The sequence below is a fragment of the Amblyraja radiata genome, chromosome 1 (genome assembly GCF_010909765.2).
Source record: "Amblyraja radiata isolate CabotCenter1 chromosome 1, sAmbRad1.1.pri, whole genome shotgun sequence".
Classification (NCBI taxonomy): domain Eukaryota; kingdom Metazoa; phylum Chordata; class Chondrichthyes; order Rajiformes; family Rajidae; genus Amblyraja; species Amblyraja radiata.
The window spans coordinates 19,330,252-19,346,708 of NC_045956.1; the positions used below are offsets into that span (position 1 = coordinate 19,330,252).

The 16,457-nt window shown below is 43.9% G+C and overlaps 1 protein-coding gene across 1 annotated transcript in view; it reads left to right on the top strand.

The window, feature by feature from the left end:
- Nucleotides 1-747: 747 nt before the first annotated feature.
- The window catches only part of ppid (peptidylprolyl isomerase D), a 41,418-nt gene continuing 25,708 nt past the window's right edge, over nt 748-16,457 (top strand). The window contains exons 1-4 of the mRNA XM_033018397.1: nt 748-916; nt 10,788-10,928; nt 11,065-11,171; nt 11,981-12,169. Coding sequence (XP_032874288.1) covers nt 832-916; nt 10,788-10,928; nt 11,065-11,171; nt 11,981-12,169 — 522 coding nt within the window. The 5' untranslated portion in view covers nt 748-831. The remainder of the gene's footprint in view (nt 917-10,787; nt 10,929-11,064; nt 11,172-11,980; nt 12,170-16,457) is intronic.

A 16,457-nucleotide genomic window follows, 5' to 3' on the forward strand; every position in this document is an offset into this window, starting at 1 on the left:
TACAGTTACAAGTATCAGAAGAAGTTTGCGTTCCAATGAGATCACTCCTCATTACTCCAAACATAAGGCAGGTAACCCGCTGAGTTGCTCCAGCATTTTGTGTCGATCTTCAGTGAAAACCAGCATCTGCAGTTCCTTCCTACACAAGACAGGATAGGCATAGTCCAAAAATATCAAACCCACTATTTCACAAATGTAGCTGGAAAACTGTTGCTGATCCTCACCCCATCCCACTATTGAAAATATATCCTCCTTCGGGAGATCAGGCCCACATACAATATTACAAATTGGGTATTCCTACAGACTTAGAAAACTGAAGGCAAAATATCCGTTCCTGTGCTCAAGTTCTCTTGCAATCGAAGCCAACAAACCATTTGTTTTCCGAAGTGCTTGCTCAAGCTGTACGGTAATGCTCGCTTATTGATACACAACGACACCCAGCATCTCTGAATACCAATCACTTTTAATCTCGTTCAGTGCAACAACAAAAAAAACACCTCCGCGTTTAGTTTAAACACGTTCAGTTGTTCTGCGGTTTGACTTTATTCCTAAAACAGACGATTAATGTTTTGGACACACAAGAGACTGTAGATGCTGGAATCTTCAGCAAAAAAAAGATAAACTGTGGTTGAAACTCAATATGTCGGTGGAGGGAGAGAGACGGGTGGTTTGAGAGGGACGGATGATGGGAGGGGGACGGGTGGGAGAGGAGGATTCGTGTTGGGAACCTCCTTCAACGCTGGGGTTGCAGCGGATGTGTGGTGGATAGGAGGCGGAAGCTTTGTGTGCGCTTGCTCTGCCTGTGTGTGTGTGTGTGTGGAGACGTGCAGAATGGCTCATCCTTCTCCCCAATGCAAGCCCGCAAACCCCTCCAACCCGCGGATCTTCCTGGACGTGAGCGTGGGGGGCGAGTTAGGTAAGGAGGGTGAAGAGAGGCGCTTGTTCCCAAACATCATTGCTTGCTCCTTGCTTGCTTGCTCCTTGGTGGTGAGCCGGGGTCCCCAACAGTCAGTCCTTTGAGCAAATCTGATGTCGGTTTGCAAAAATAGACACAAATTGCTGGAGTAACTCAGCGCGTCGGGCATGGGAACTAATCATTGTTGCTTTGATCTCATGCTAAAGAATATGTATGGGCCCTGGGGGTATTAAGCACAAATTAAGACTCGTTAAGAGCTGGAGTAACTCAGCAGGTCCCGGCCCGAAACGTCGTGGATCCACGTCCTCCAGTAATGCTGCTTCCTGACCCGCTGAGTTAAACTAGCATGGGTCTTGTTATTTGTAAAGCGGCATCTGTAGTTGTCCATATTCCGTATCTCCATTATTCTTAAGCATGGACTGTTCCGCAAAGGTCGGGTTGGTTGCAGAAGACGCTTTAAAAATTTCAGCAAGTCAGGCAGCACACGTGGAGAGAGACGGTCGGTTCATGTTTCAGGACATCTGAATTGACAAAATAGAGTTCTGTAAGTTCCAAGATGCAGGGAAAGAGGAGGAAAAATGAATGGGAAAAAATATGTTCAAGGGTAGATTGCAGAAGCAGTTAATATCACAAAGCCATGATAGTGAAAATAAGTTGAAAGAAGGGGCAATGGGGCAAAAAAGAAAAATCAGTGTGGGTGTAAAGTAGGTCGAGTTAGAAGATGAAATGCAGTTTTCTGAGCGGACGTTGAGCAATTGGACCGGGAAAAAATAAATTCAGGATAGAGAATTAGAGTGAGCTATCGCAAAACAGGATCACGTTTGAGTAGAATGGAAGATGTTCAGCAAATTGGTCACCTGATATATTTTAGATAGGTCTGCCCAATGTTAAGGTGGTAATGACAAACAGTGGGTATGGCTTGAAAGATGTATTAAAAAATCACTGCTTGTGGCTTTGGACTATGGGAAAGGAGGAGGTGAAAGGACAAGTCTTGGGCAGTTGCATGGAACCTGTTATTTAGATGAATTCTGCTTTTTGAGGTTTAATCATTTAAACTACATATTCAAAGTATGGGAAATTAGAAATGAACTATTTCTAAGATGCTATATTCATGGCTTGAGTTACAGCAGTTGTTAGATAGAAAAAATAATCTGCCAATTGTCCGTGGTCATTCTCTGGAATAGTTAAACTTACAAATATTCAAGATAAGTGGAAGCGTGCAGTTTTTTTATACGAACAAAACTGCTTCAAAGAGCTATTTTTTGTTTACGTATTTTAAATGGGAAAGTTATATGTATCCATAATCTTAATGTTCCCGAGTACTGACGAATAAAACCGTATTGTATTGTATACTGCTTAAAAGTACATGTTGTACTGTCATCATTGTTTAAGATGAATAATAACAGATTGCATTGTATTAGAAAATGATAACCAGTCAAATCATTGAAGACTGAGTGAATATATTTGAGTTGCCCGTGTAAAAAGCAGGATTGTGCTTGCATTAGTACAAGAACCATTGTCTCACTGAATGCTGGAATAATCTTGATAGCCCAAAAGCCCTATTGATCGTTGCATTTCTTAAGTCTCATGTGCCTCTTCTGTGCAGAAAAATGGGGGTGGTGCAGCGGTAGAGTTGCTGCCTAATGCCCCTGTCCAACTTAGGAAACCTGAACGGAAACCTCTGGAGACTTTGCGCGCCACCCAAGGTTTCCGTGCGGTTCCCGTAGGTTCCCAGAGCATTTTGTCAGTCTCCCTACCTGCTTCCACTTACTGCAACCTCCGGCAACCACCTGCAACCTCCGGGAACCGCACGGAAACCTTGGTTGGGGCGCAAAGTCTCCAGAGGTTTCCGTTCAGGTTTCCTAAGTGGGACAGGGGCATTACAGTGCAGAGACCCATATTTGATCCTGACTATGGTTGCTGTCTGTACGGAGTTTATATATTCTCCCTATAACCGTGTGAGTTTTCTTCGGGTGCTGTAGTTTCCTCCCATACCCCAAAGACGCCCAGGCTTGTCGGTTAATCCACTTCCGTAAAAAAATTGGAAATTGTCCCATGTGTAGGAAAGTGCTAGCATACGGGGTAATCACTGGTCGGCACGGACTCGGTCGGCAGAAGGGCCTGTTTGCGCGCTGTATCTCTAAAGTCTAAGTCTCACTGTTGTTGAATCCTTTTTAAGGCGAGCAATTTTACTGGAAGGGAACCATTTTTATTTAAAGAGAGGCACAAAATGCTGGAGAAGAGGAAGAGGTGATGTTTCGGGTCGAGACCCTTCTTCAGACTGAGAGGGAGAGGGAAACTAGAAATATGAAAAGGGACAGAACAAATCGGAGGCGGCACCGATGGCCAAGGAGCCAACAATGGTCTATTGTTGACTGTGGAGGTGGAGGTAACGAAGGGATATGAACAGTGCAACGAGCAGGATGATCAGGGTGGGGAGTGAAAGGGTGAAAGGGTGGGAATGCAAGGGTTACTTGAAATTAGAGAAATCAGTATTCATACCGCTGGGTTGCAAGCACCCAAGCAAAATATGAGGTGCTGTTCCTCCAATTTACATGTGACCTCAGTGGAGGAGGACCAGGACAGAAAGGCCATTATGGGAATGGATAGGGAAGTTAAAAATGTCAGCTGTGATTTGTTCTGTAACTTTTCTTACCTCAAGTTTCCATCTCCCCTGACTCACGATCTGAAGAAGGATCTTGGCCCAAAACGCACTTTATCTCCAGAGATGCTGCCTGACCTGCTGAGTTACTCCAGCATTTTGTGTCTGTGTTTGACGTAAGCCAGCATCGGCAGTTTCTTCCTAACCATTTTTATTTAGTTCTGTTTGACTCGTATTTCGTACTTTTTGAAAGAAAGACTGGCGTTTTCAAGATTTAAAAAATATGATTTCAGAATTATATTCAGCCACACAGCGTTAGCGATTCTGATGGTGGCAATCTTGCTCAAACCCATTTAAGGGGTTGGGCATAAATCTAGACTGACATTCCATAAATGTAGCGATATTTCAGATGAGATATTGTGTGCACCCTAAGTGGCACAGCTGATAAAGCTGCTGCCTTGGTGCCAGAGAACCGTGTTCATTCCTGGTGCTGTCTTTTATAGTCTCTCCTTGTGACAACGTGGATTTCCTCTGGGTCTGAAGAAGGATCTCGTACCGAGACATCACCCATTCCTTCTATACAGGGATGTTGCCTGTCCTGCTGAGTTACTCCAGCATTTGGTGTCTATCTTCGGTGTAAACCAGCATCTGTAGTTCCTTCCTACACATTTCCCCTGGGTGCACTGGTTTCCTCTCACATTCCAAAGATGTCTGGGTTGGTAGGTTAATTGCAGGGCTGTCAACTCTCACGCATTGAGCGTGAGTCTCACGCATTTGACGAAATTCTCACGCTGATGACAGAAGTTCTCACGCTCAAAAATATACTTAAAAAATAAAAAAATAAATAACTAAAGCCACACTCCTCCACACTCACCAACGAGAATAGTTTTCTGTCGGCGGGTTTCCTGTAAAGAACGAGCATTTAATTGGCCTAAGCCCATCGCACACTATTTAAAATGGCAATGTAGACAGAAAATGCTGGAGAAACTCAGCGGGTGAGGCAGCTAGAAACATAGAAAATAGGTGCAGGAGGAGGCCATTCAGCCCTTCGAGCCAGCACCGCCATTCATTGTGATCATGGCTGATCGTCCCCAATCAATAACCCGTGCCTGTCTTCTCCCCATATCCCTTGACTCCACTAGCCCGTAGTGCTCTATCTAACTTAAATCCATCCAGTGACTGGGCCTCCACTGCCCTCTGTGGCAGGGAATTCCATAAATTCACAACTCTCTGGGTGAAAAAGTTTTTTCTCACCTCAGTCTTAAATGACCTCCCCTTTATTCTAAGACTGTGGTTCTGGACTCGCCCAACATTGGGAAATTTTTTCCTGCATCTAGCTTGTCCAGTCCTTTTATAATTTTATATGTTTCTATAAGATCTCCCCTCATCCTTCTAAACTCCAGTGAATACAAGCCTAGTCTTTTCCATCTTTCCTCATTTGACAGTCCCACCATCCCAGGGATCAATCTTGTGAACCTTCTCAGCACTGCTTCAATCACAAGGATGTCCTTCCTCAAATTAGACCAAAACTAGACACAATACTCCAGATGTGGTCTCACCAGAGCCCTATACAACTGCAGAAGAACCTCTTTACTTCTATACTGAAATCCTCTTGTTATGAAATCCTCTTGTTATCTATGACTGAGTTTGACCCTTCTTCAGACTCAAGCATTTCTCCAGCATTTTTGTCTCGCTCTATAGATGTTGCCTCACCCGCATGCACATTCCCATGCAGATGGTGTGATCGGTGAGACACGGCAGTGGTCCCAGCACCGGCCCCCCACCCCCACCCCCCGAGGCACCACTCACACCTCCCACCCTCACCTCCGGCGGCCACTCTGTCCACACCGCATGGAGTTTTAACCCAGGCCTGGAGCCAGGAGCGGTCCGGGTGAGCTGGGGCGTCGATGCCGCCTCCGGAGCCGCGGGGATGAATCTCGGGCGATAGCTTCGCTCCGATGCCTGACCCCGGGTCACTGACCCTCACCTCCCCCGGACCTCCGGGACACTGACCCTCACCTCCCCCGGACCCCGGGGTCACTGACCCTCACCTCCCCCGGACCCCCGGGTCACTGACCTTGACCTCCCCGGACCCCCGGGTCACTGACCTTCACCTCCCCGGACCCCCGGGTCACTGACCTTCACCTCCCCGGACCCCAGCTGGACACAGGACACCTGGTCCGGCCCGCATTCCCGGGGATGGGGGGAGAGAGGGAAATGCTGCCCGGACATCGCCAAGTCTCCGCTCACTCCGGGTGTTGTCGCCGCTTCACTGACACACACTCTCACACACAACCTAACACACACACACAAGGTTTAAAGGGATATGGGCCGAATGCTGATAAATGGGACTAGTTTAGATGGGGCATCTTGATCTACATGGCCAAATTGGGATGAAGGGCCTGTTTCCATGCTGTAAGACTATGACACACTGTAGAAAGGGTGCAATAGCCCTGGAGAGGATCCAGGGGTGATTTATGAACATATTGGCAGGACTGGAATTTGTTTTTCACTTTGAAGAAAGATTTGATAACTGGGATTGTATTCTCTGCAGCAACGGAGGTGAAGAAAATACTTAGTTGAGGTGAATAATATTATGAGAATAGGACCTGTGTGAGTGTAGGAAGGAACTGCAGATGGTGATTTAAACTGAAGATAGACACTAAAAGCTGGAATGACTCAGCAGGACAGGCAGCATCTCTGGAGAGAAAGAATAGGTGATGTTTTGGGTCGAGACCTTCAGACTGAAGAGGTTGAAAACCAGCCATAAAACACAATGACTGGAGATGTGTGTTATCCAACTAAGGGCAGAAATCAGAATCATTTGTTCATCTTTATTGACCATAATAAATATATTACAGAAAAAATAATTTAATGGGGTGGCACGGTGGCGCTGCGGTAGAGTTGCAGCACCACAGACCCAGATTGGATCCTGACCACGGGTGCTGTCAGTACAGTATTTGTACATTCTTCTTATGACCACATGGTTTTCTCTGGATATTCCGGTTTCTCCCACAACTGAAAGAAGTGCAGGTTTGTAGGTTAATTGGCTTCCGTAAATTGGCCCTGGCGTGTAGGATACAACTGGTGTATGGTAGATTGCTGGTCGGTGTAGACTTGGTGGGCCGAAGGGCCTGTTTCCATATATATGTTATACATATATATCTTAATTTCATTGAACCATATACGGTTGAATATGGCATTATTTTCGTCTTATTTCTTCAGTCAATGGGTAAGGTTGATTGATTTTTTTGTGCAGAACAGCGATGGAAGTCTGACTCCTCTTGCCTTGTTTCTATGTTTTTGTTTCTCTATATATATATGCATAACAGCATGAATTATTATCTATTGTGCTGCACCTGTTGATTAGAGCCTGGCTCTACTGTGGAATGTAATTAGGAATGTAATTTAGCCTAACCTTCATACCTAATCCAATTTGAAGCATAAATGTTGCATTCAAGTGTAAGTTAAAACTCACTACAGTATGCACCAGATTGCACAATTTCAAGCTGAAAAATGGAAAAGCTCACTACCATGGGAGGGGGGACTCTTCCTCCCTCCCCCTCCCCCCTCCTCCCCACTGGTTCCCCCCCTCTCCACCCACCTTCCCCCCTCCCCCCCCCCCCCCCCCCCCCCCCCCGCCTCGGTCACTTCGCACCCTCGGAATTTCTCACTCTCAACTCACCCAAAGTTGGAAGCCCTGTAATTGACCTCTATAAAATTGTCCCTATTGTGTGGGGAGTGGATGAGAAAGTGAGATAAACGTAAAACCTGTGTGAACAGGCGATTGATGACGAGCAATGGGCCCAAGGCCCTAGTTTCATGCTAAACTAAACTACAAATAAAACATCTTGACAATGACAAAAGTGCCAACAAAATGTCATGCTTTATATTTGATCCTTAGGCAGCATCATATAAAAATGAATTTCCTATATATTAATGATAGGTAGTTAGTCATCTGTCCATCAGGGTTGCTCTACTATTCATTAAGATCACAGATTTCCTGCACTATCCTTGTATCCCTGGACCACCTTAATATCAGAAATCTATCAATTTCTGTTTGGAAAAAATAGAAAACTGATCTTCCACGACTTCTCGGGTGAAAATTCCAAAGATCTGGTACTATCTGAGTGAAGGAATTCCTCCTCATCTCAGTATTAAGAAGCTTACCTCATGCTGAGATTGTGATTCTTCAGCTAGGAATAGCAATCTACTGAGCATCCATCCTGTATCGTTTCAAAAGACAATAAGTGCAGGAGTAGGCCATTCAGCCCTTTGAGCCAGCACCGCCATTCACTGTGATCATGGCTGATCACCAACAATCAGTACCCCGTTCTTGCCTTCTCCACATAACCCTTGACCCCGCTATCTTTAAGAGCTCTATCAAACTCTCTCTTGAAAGCATCCAGAGAATTGGCCTCCATTGCCTTCTGAGGCAGAGAATTCCACAAATTCCCAACTCTCTGTGTGAAAACGTTTTTCCACATCTCCGTTCTAAATGGCCAACCCCTTATTTTTAAACTGTGGCCCCTGGTTCTGGACTCCCCCAACATCGGGAACATGTTTCCTGCCTCTAGCGTGTCCAATCCCTTAATAATCTTATGTTTCAATAAGATCACCTCTCATCCTTCTAAATTCCAGAGTTTAGCCCAATCGCTCCATTCTATCAACATATGACAGTCCCGCCATCACAGAAATTAACCTCGTAAACCTATGCTGCACTCCCTCAACAGCAAGAATGTCCTTCCTCAAATTTGGAGACCAAAACTGCACACAATACCCCAGGTGTGGTCTCACTAGGGTCCTGTACAACTGTACACAACCTTAAAAACAGACAACTCACAAAAAGGTTAGGTAAACCAACTCAAGCTTTACTGATCATCAGCCGGCGGAAGTGACATGGGTACACCAGTCAAGTAAGCTTGACTTCACCACGCCACCACTTCAATGAACAAAGAATTGCACAGTGTTTTATACTGTGTGTCACTTAATCACATTCCAAAGATGTTAGTCATGGTCACAAGATGCAGCCAATATACATCACTACAGGACGAGTCTGAGATTGTCTCTCTTATCAATTGGTAGACACATTTCAACGGCACCGGTCATTGTCTCAATATACATCAACCTGAGACAAGCCCGGGCCTGTCTCTCTCTCCCACCAACTAGCACTCTTCCACTGGAGAAAGCCTGCTTGAGAAGGAATACAAGCCACAACCTAATTAAGCATTCCACCATGTATCCTTCATACATTTAAAAGCATTTAACCGTTTCACCTCTTTGCTCCTATACTCAACTACTCTTGTTATGAAGGCCAACATGCCATTAGCTTTCTTCACTGTCTGCTGTACCTGCATGCTTACTTTCAGTGATTGATGAACAAGGACCCCCAGATCTCGTTGTACTTCCCCTTTTTACCAATTTGACACCATTCAGATGATAATCTGCCTTCCTGTTTTTGCCACCAAAGTGGATAACCTCACATTTATCCACATTAAACTGCATCTGCCCACTCGCCCAATCTGTCCAAGTTATCCTGCATCCTCAAAGCATCCTCCTCACATTTCACACTGCCACCCAGCTTTGTGTCATCTGCAAATTTGCTAATGTTACTTTTAATCCCTTCATCTAAATCATTAATGTATATTGTAAATAGCTGCGGTCCCAGCACCGAGCCTTGCAGTACCCCACTAGTCACTGCCTGCCATTCTGAAAGGGACCCGTTAATCCCTACTTTGTTTCCTGTCTGTTTTCAATTTTCTATCCATGTCAGTACCCTACCCCTGATACCATGTGCTCTAATTTTGCCCACTAATCTATGTGGGACCTTATCAAAGGATTTTTGAAAATCCAGGTACACTACAATCACTGGCTCTCCCTTGTTCATTTTCCTTGTTACATCCTCAAAAAATTCCAGAAGATTAGTCAGGCATGATTTCCCCTTCGGAAAGCCATGCTGACTCGGACCGATCCTGTTAATGTTATCCAAATGTGCCGCTATTTCATCTTTTATAATTGACTCCAGCATCTTCCCCACCACCAATGTCAGGCTAACTGATCTATAGTTCCCTGTTTTCTCTCTCCCGCCTTTCTTAAAAAGTGGGATAACATTAGCTACCCTCCAATCCACAGGAACTGATCCTGAATGTATAGAACATTGGAAAATGATCACCAATGCATCCATGATGTCCACAAAGGGTGCAGGAAAAGTATACCTATAGGTAAAGAATTTGCAGGGTAAAGGGGAATGGACGAATTGGCCACTGAATTACATAGCATGGAAATAAACGTTTCTGCTCACTATGTCCATGCCTGCCATCAAAGACCTATCTGTACAAATCCTTTTTTCCATCACTTGGCTTGTAATCACATAAAAAAAGCTTTTAAATGCCATGAGAATACCAGTCTCCTCTGCCTCCTTGGGCAATGCATCCCAGATTTGAACTGGTTGGGGGGAAAAAAATCCTCAAAACCTGCCTTTACCCATTACCTTAAACCTGTGCCTTCTGGATATAACATCTGCAAAGGAGAACTGGCTTGAAGAAGGGTCCTGACTCAAAACCTCACCTGTCTGCTCCCTTTGGGAAAGCTGACTTTTGACTGTTGTAGCTTTAGCCATGGTTTAACACAATAATTTGTAGGGGGCATAAGTGGAATAGGTTGTGGATACCACGGTAAAAGCTTTGATATGTAACAATTAAACTGGCATAAACTTCAGTTTGTGCTATGTACAAGAATCAAATTTGTAATGTCCTGCAATTCCACCTTAAACATGAGATAATAGAAGGAATCCACTCTGACCATTGAGTTTTCACCCTTGCAGATTGATGTAATCATTAATAAGGAGGACATTGTGTTTTGAGTTAACTAACATGGTTGGATGGCTATCATTTTTGATGACAATATTTAGAGAAAGCTAGCAGGGCAAGTCAAGTCAAGTCAAGTTTATTTGTCACATACACATACGAGATGTGCAGTGAAATGAAAGTGGCAATGCTCGCGGACTTTTGTGCAAAAGACAAACAACCAAACAACCAAACAAACTATAAACACAATCATAACACACATATTCTTTTACATAATAAATAATGGAAGGAAAAACGTTCAGTAGAGTTAGTCCCTGGTGAGATAGGCGTTTACAGTCCGAATGGGTGAACTGCTGTTTGTAGACAGCTGCAGCGTTTGTTTTCATGATAATTTCAATGCAAAACATGTTTTAAACAGCACGTGTTCATTTAACTGAAATCTTCAGTATCTTTATTCTCGCAGTTGGACGGATAGTTCTGGAGCTATTTGCAGATGTTTGTCCTAAAACAGCTGAGAACTTCCGTGCATTGTGTACCGGAGAGAAGGGAATTGGACCAACTACCGGAAAACCTCTCCATTTCAAAGGCTGCCCCTTCCACAGGAGTAAGTCAATGGTTCTGCTTGTCCACTGTGAATTGATGTGATCATCTTTACTTTTAACTTTGAATAAAATATATATTTTTTTTAATAACCAAATAATGAATGAAAACATTTGAGTAATTATTTGTAATCTTTTCAGTTATAAAGAAGTTCATGATTCAGGGAGGAGATTTTTCCAATCAAAATGGAACTGGAGGTGAAAGCATCTACGGCGAGAAATTTGAAGATGAAAACTTTAAATACCAGGTTAAACAAAAAAATAAGTGTGTTGTGAATATATCTAGTGGCTGGATGTAAATGGTCTATTATCAGCAGGATTTTCCCAGACTATGCAAAATGTGATGTTTTTAGCCTCTGAACGACATTGTTGGACAGAGTTGAGGAAACTTTACTGCATAGAAACATAGAAAACAGGCGTAGAAGTGGGCCACTGGGCCCTTTGTGCCTGCACTGCCATTCAATGTGATCATAGCTGATCATCCAAAGTCAATACCCCGTTCCTGCCTTTTCCCCATATCCCTTGATTCCGTTAGCCCAAAGAGCAAAATCTAACTCTCTCTTGAAAACATCTAGTGAATTGGCCTCCACTGCCTTCTGCGGCAGAGAATTCTCCTCAACTCAGTCCTAACTGCACTTGTTAACCACGCTTGCATAATTGTACATGATGTGACAATGTCCCATTTTTTAGCACCGATATTGAGTACAAAGCTCTGCAAGACTTTTTGCTCTTTTATGTTACTAATTAGTGGCATATAACTGCATTGATATAATAAAAAGAGCTCTCAATAGCTATTTTTGCAAGTGAATATATATTTTACTCTCTTTAATGAATAGTGCTTCGGGAAGCGTATTACCAAGTAAAGATAACATAAACAAATTTACAAAAACTAAAGGCAAAATATACTAGCTCTGTACTCTGCTTCCGTGGTGTATGCACCCTCTGTAGCAAATGTAAAGTTACAATTTGTATGGTTTTCTTGTATCTTAGTTGTGCCTTCAGTGAAGGTGGTGATATTTGTGTTGCAAGCAATTCATTTATCCTTTCACTACTGCAGCATGATCAAATAGGACTGCTCAGCATGGCCAATGCTGGAGCAAACACCAATGGTTCGCAGTTTTTCATCATTACTGTGCCTACTCCTCATCTGGACTACAAACATGTGGTTTTTGGTCGGACCCTGAAAGGATTGGGAGTGATAAAGATGCTGGAAGACGCTGAAGTGAAAGATGAAAAGCCCGTAAAGGTGAGAAGAAATAAGATCATCAAAAAAATAGAATGGGTCCAGATATATCTTTTGCGCTATTTGTTGACTGATATTTTATGTAAGTTTTAGAATAAGTGTTTTAGTTTGCTTTTTGATCGTTTCACATTTAACCAATAACTTTGAGCAGAATGCTTTTGATTAGGGCTGACTAGGGAGGTGGGTCACGCAGATCTGCAGCCCGATCCGGCACCGGGGACAGCTGCAGCCACTCTGGCATTGGGGAAATCATCCCGCGGGTTGCACTGGCCCCTTCGAGGGCCGGATGCGGCCTGCGGGCCGGTAGTTTGACACCCCTGGTCTAGTTTATCACTATTTCTCGTGGAACCTCTAGCGACCTCTTGCGGAACCCTGACGTTCTGGGGAACCCCGGTTGAGAAACGCTGGAATAGAGAGTGCATCTGTTTTGAAGAGGTAATGGGGTTGCCTGCACTCCTTGTCTATTTCCCTTCCTCGAGGTCAATCACCTTTTCTCTTCCTGGATTTTCGGTGTGACAACCTTGCCATCGGCGCTGTCTAAGAAGCTCTCATTTTCCCAAATGGTCCTGAGGTCACCCAGCTGCTGCTCCAGTTCCTTGATGCGATTTTTAAGGAGCTGCACCTGGACACATTTCCCACATGTCTGGCCATCAGGGGCACCAGCAGTTTCCCTGGTTTCCCACATCCCACAGGAGGAGCACTGCAACAACTTCCCTGCCATACCACTGTAGCTAAAACAACAGTTTCACGAGCATAGACACTAAAAAGCTGGAGTAACTTAGAGGGATAGACAGCATCTCTGGAGAGAAGGAATGGGTGACGTTTCGGGTCCAGACCCTTCTTCAGATGAGCACACTGAATCTTATCTGCCTCTCAACCTCCTTGTCTTAAGCCGAAGACTCACACTTTAACCAACACACAGCGCTTCTCCCAAACACGGCCACTCCATCAAGCCTTGCCTTATTTTTATTTGTTACCCAAATCCCAGTCCAAATTGTCTTGCCTCTGACCTTGGGAAGAAGGCAGGAGAATGGGGTTGAGAGGGAAAGATAGATCTGCCATGATTGCAGGGTCAACTTGATGGGCCGGATGGCCTAATTCTCCTCCTATCACTTATGAATGTAACTGTCCTCAACTGACTTAATTGCTCTGTTTTCCAAGTCTCCCGCTCTTTTTAAACTGAAGGGCAAAAGACTGTAGCTCCTTACTGTTAAGTGCTTGTGCTCTTGTCCCTCATCTTATCTGTCTTCTAATGACTTCACTAATGGCTCTGGTTTCCAAATCTCACTCTCTTTTCAAATTAAAGACCACTGTGATGCTCTCCTTAATCAGTAAAGCAATCCCCACCCCCTCCTCTTTTGCACCAAACTATTTCTCACCTGCACCTGGGAACTTTACATTGCCATGTCCTGTTCCTCCCTTATCCAGGTTTCCGGAATGGCAATAACATTTCAGTCGCACATTCTTGTCAGCACCTAGATTTTGTCTGCCTTGCCTGACAGGTGCTGACTCGAAGGGCCGAACGGCCTACTCCTGCACCTTTTTCCCCCTATGTTTCACCTGACAACCCATCCTCACAACCCTGGTCCAATCTATCACGGATATCCCATTCGGCTTCTGTGCCCATTTTTTCTTCAGCATAAAACCATTTTTTTTCTTTCCCAGTTGTGACAAAGGGTCTTTGACCCAAAACTTTAACCCTGTTTCAATTTCCACAACGCTGCCTGAGTTTCTGAGTGTTTCCAGAATGTTCTGTTTCCAAATTGTGCGGGATGTTAGTACAACTTCCCATTTGATGGATATGGAGAGGGGGGGGGGGGGGGGGGGGGGGGGAGGGGGGGAGGGGTATGGATCATAGAAACATAGATACATAGAAAATAGGTGCAGGAGTAGGCCATTCGGCCCTTCGAGCCTGCACCGCCATTCAATATGATCATGGCTGATCATCCAACTCAGTATCCTGTACCTGCCTTCTCTCCATACCCCCTGATCCCTTTAGCCACAAGGGCCACATCTAACTCCCTCTTAAATATAGCCAATGAACTGGCCTCAACTACCTTCTGTGGCAGAGAATTCCACAGATTCACCACTCTCTGTGTGAAAAATGTTTTCCTCATCTCGGTCCTAAAAGATTTCCCCCTTAACCTTAAACTGTGACCCCTTGTTCTGGACTTCCCCAACATCGGGAATTTTGTAAGTTTCTATAAGATCCCCCCTCAATCTTCTAAATTCTAGCGAGTACAAACCGAGTCTATCCAATCTTTAGAATCATGTGCAGGCAGGAGAGATTAGTTTAACTTGGGGTCATATTCAGCACAGACATTATGGGCTGAAGCGCCCACTTCTGTGCTCTTCTTATTGAGTCCACACACAAGATTAGAAGTTGTTCAGCCAGAGCTGAGCACACTTCTCGGCATCTGCACAATAGTGTCTGTCCTGCGCTTCTTGTGCGTGGTGGTGGAAGGATTGGTGGAAACAGGGCTGTGACGTGAACGCTCTTTCCTTGACCCCACTCTGTGCTGCAATGCTCCCATGTTCTATGCTCTATTTGACTGTTTCACAGTGAGCAGCACAAGCCTGTGCATAGACAAGTCAGATAGTTGGGTGCTTTGTGACAGCACAAAGTGTGGACTCGTACCTAGGTGTAGTGTGAATGAGTGCAGCACTTGTGGATGGGCCATCTGTTGGGAGTGATATGAAACCTGGATCCTATTTGAAAAGGATGTAGAAGGCACATGAGATTATTTCGAAACAGAGACTTGACCAATATTTATCCCTCAGTCAGAATAACTAAAATAGATGATCTAATCATTATCAAGTTACTCTCTGTGGGCAGTTACTATGTGCATTTAACTGCCGTGTGTCCCACATGACAACTTGAATGCAGTTCAAGTGTGTTTTATCAACTATAACACGATGACATGCTGAGGTCACAAAAGACACAAGGAAATGCAAGTTTTTTTTTCTTTTTTAAATTCATCATTCTTTTGGTGTGCTTGCACTCATATCAGCAGAAGGAAACGATAACCATGTTAGGACTTTAAAAAAAGGGAGAGTAAAAAAAGATATTGATTTTCCACACCTCAAAATAAAATAGCATGTGACTTTTCTTATTCCTCCCAAAACTGATCTTGTGTCAGTGGTGATGTGCAATTACTTGCAATATATCCAAGTTTGCATGTGCAATTACTTGCAATATAATCAATGTTTTCCTCGGCCTTCTGTACCTTATAACCCCCGATTGAATGTCATCTGAAAATTGAAAATTGTTTTCAAATCCTAATTTATATGTGGACCAAAATCAGTCCATGCACTGATCCCTGAGAGGGGGGGGGGGGGGGGGGGGGGGGCAACAGTTCCTTGATTTACCAATATGAGTCCTGAACACTTACTTTCACTCTTGTGTTGGAGCCAGTTGATTAGGGGGAAAAGCAGGAGTTACAGGTTGTCCATTGAGCAGTCTGAATGTGAGGAGAGGGATGGGAAGGAATTTCTCGATGATGCAAAGCAAACAGACAAATTTCTTGTTCCAAAAGAAATAAACAATTTTTTTAAGTGGTAGAAGATGGAAGCTACATGAAGAGTAGCTTAATTTTATCTAGCATGGATAAAGGACAGGTCAAGACATTTGGGCAGAATGGCCATGCTTCTTAATCATTTCCTATTATGTTGGGGTTTACATACTGGATGTGTCTTCTATCGCTTTTTACCAGGGCACAATTTTTTCACTTTAATCATTTGAAAGGAATAATAGCTGTGTAATGGATAGAAGTTCCTGGGGCCTTCAATTTGTTTTTTATAAAACTGTTATTAATTTTCCATAGATAAGAATCAGCTTTCGACTTATTAGGTTACTGAAATGTGGTTTGTCTCAATTTACTGAATCAGAGTATGTTAGACATAATTTCCACGTATTATAACCTTTCAAGATGTTATAATAAACTGGCCTTACTTCGTAACGATCTGCAGGAAACCAAACACCAATTAAGGCTGTTATAAAAGTTAATGTTTTCATTTGCTGAATATTCTTAATATGGTAAACTTATAACCATATAACCATATAACAATTACAGCACGGAAACAGGCCATCTCGGCTCTACAAGTCCGTGCCGAACAATTATTTTCCCTTAGTCCCACCTGCCTGCACTCATACCATAACCCTCCATTCCCTTCTCATCCATATGCCTATCCAATTTATTTTTAAATGATACCAACGAACCTGCCTCCACCACTTCCACTGGAAGCTCATTCCACACCGCTACCACTCTCTGAGTAAAGAAGTTCCCCCTCA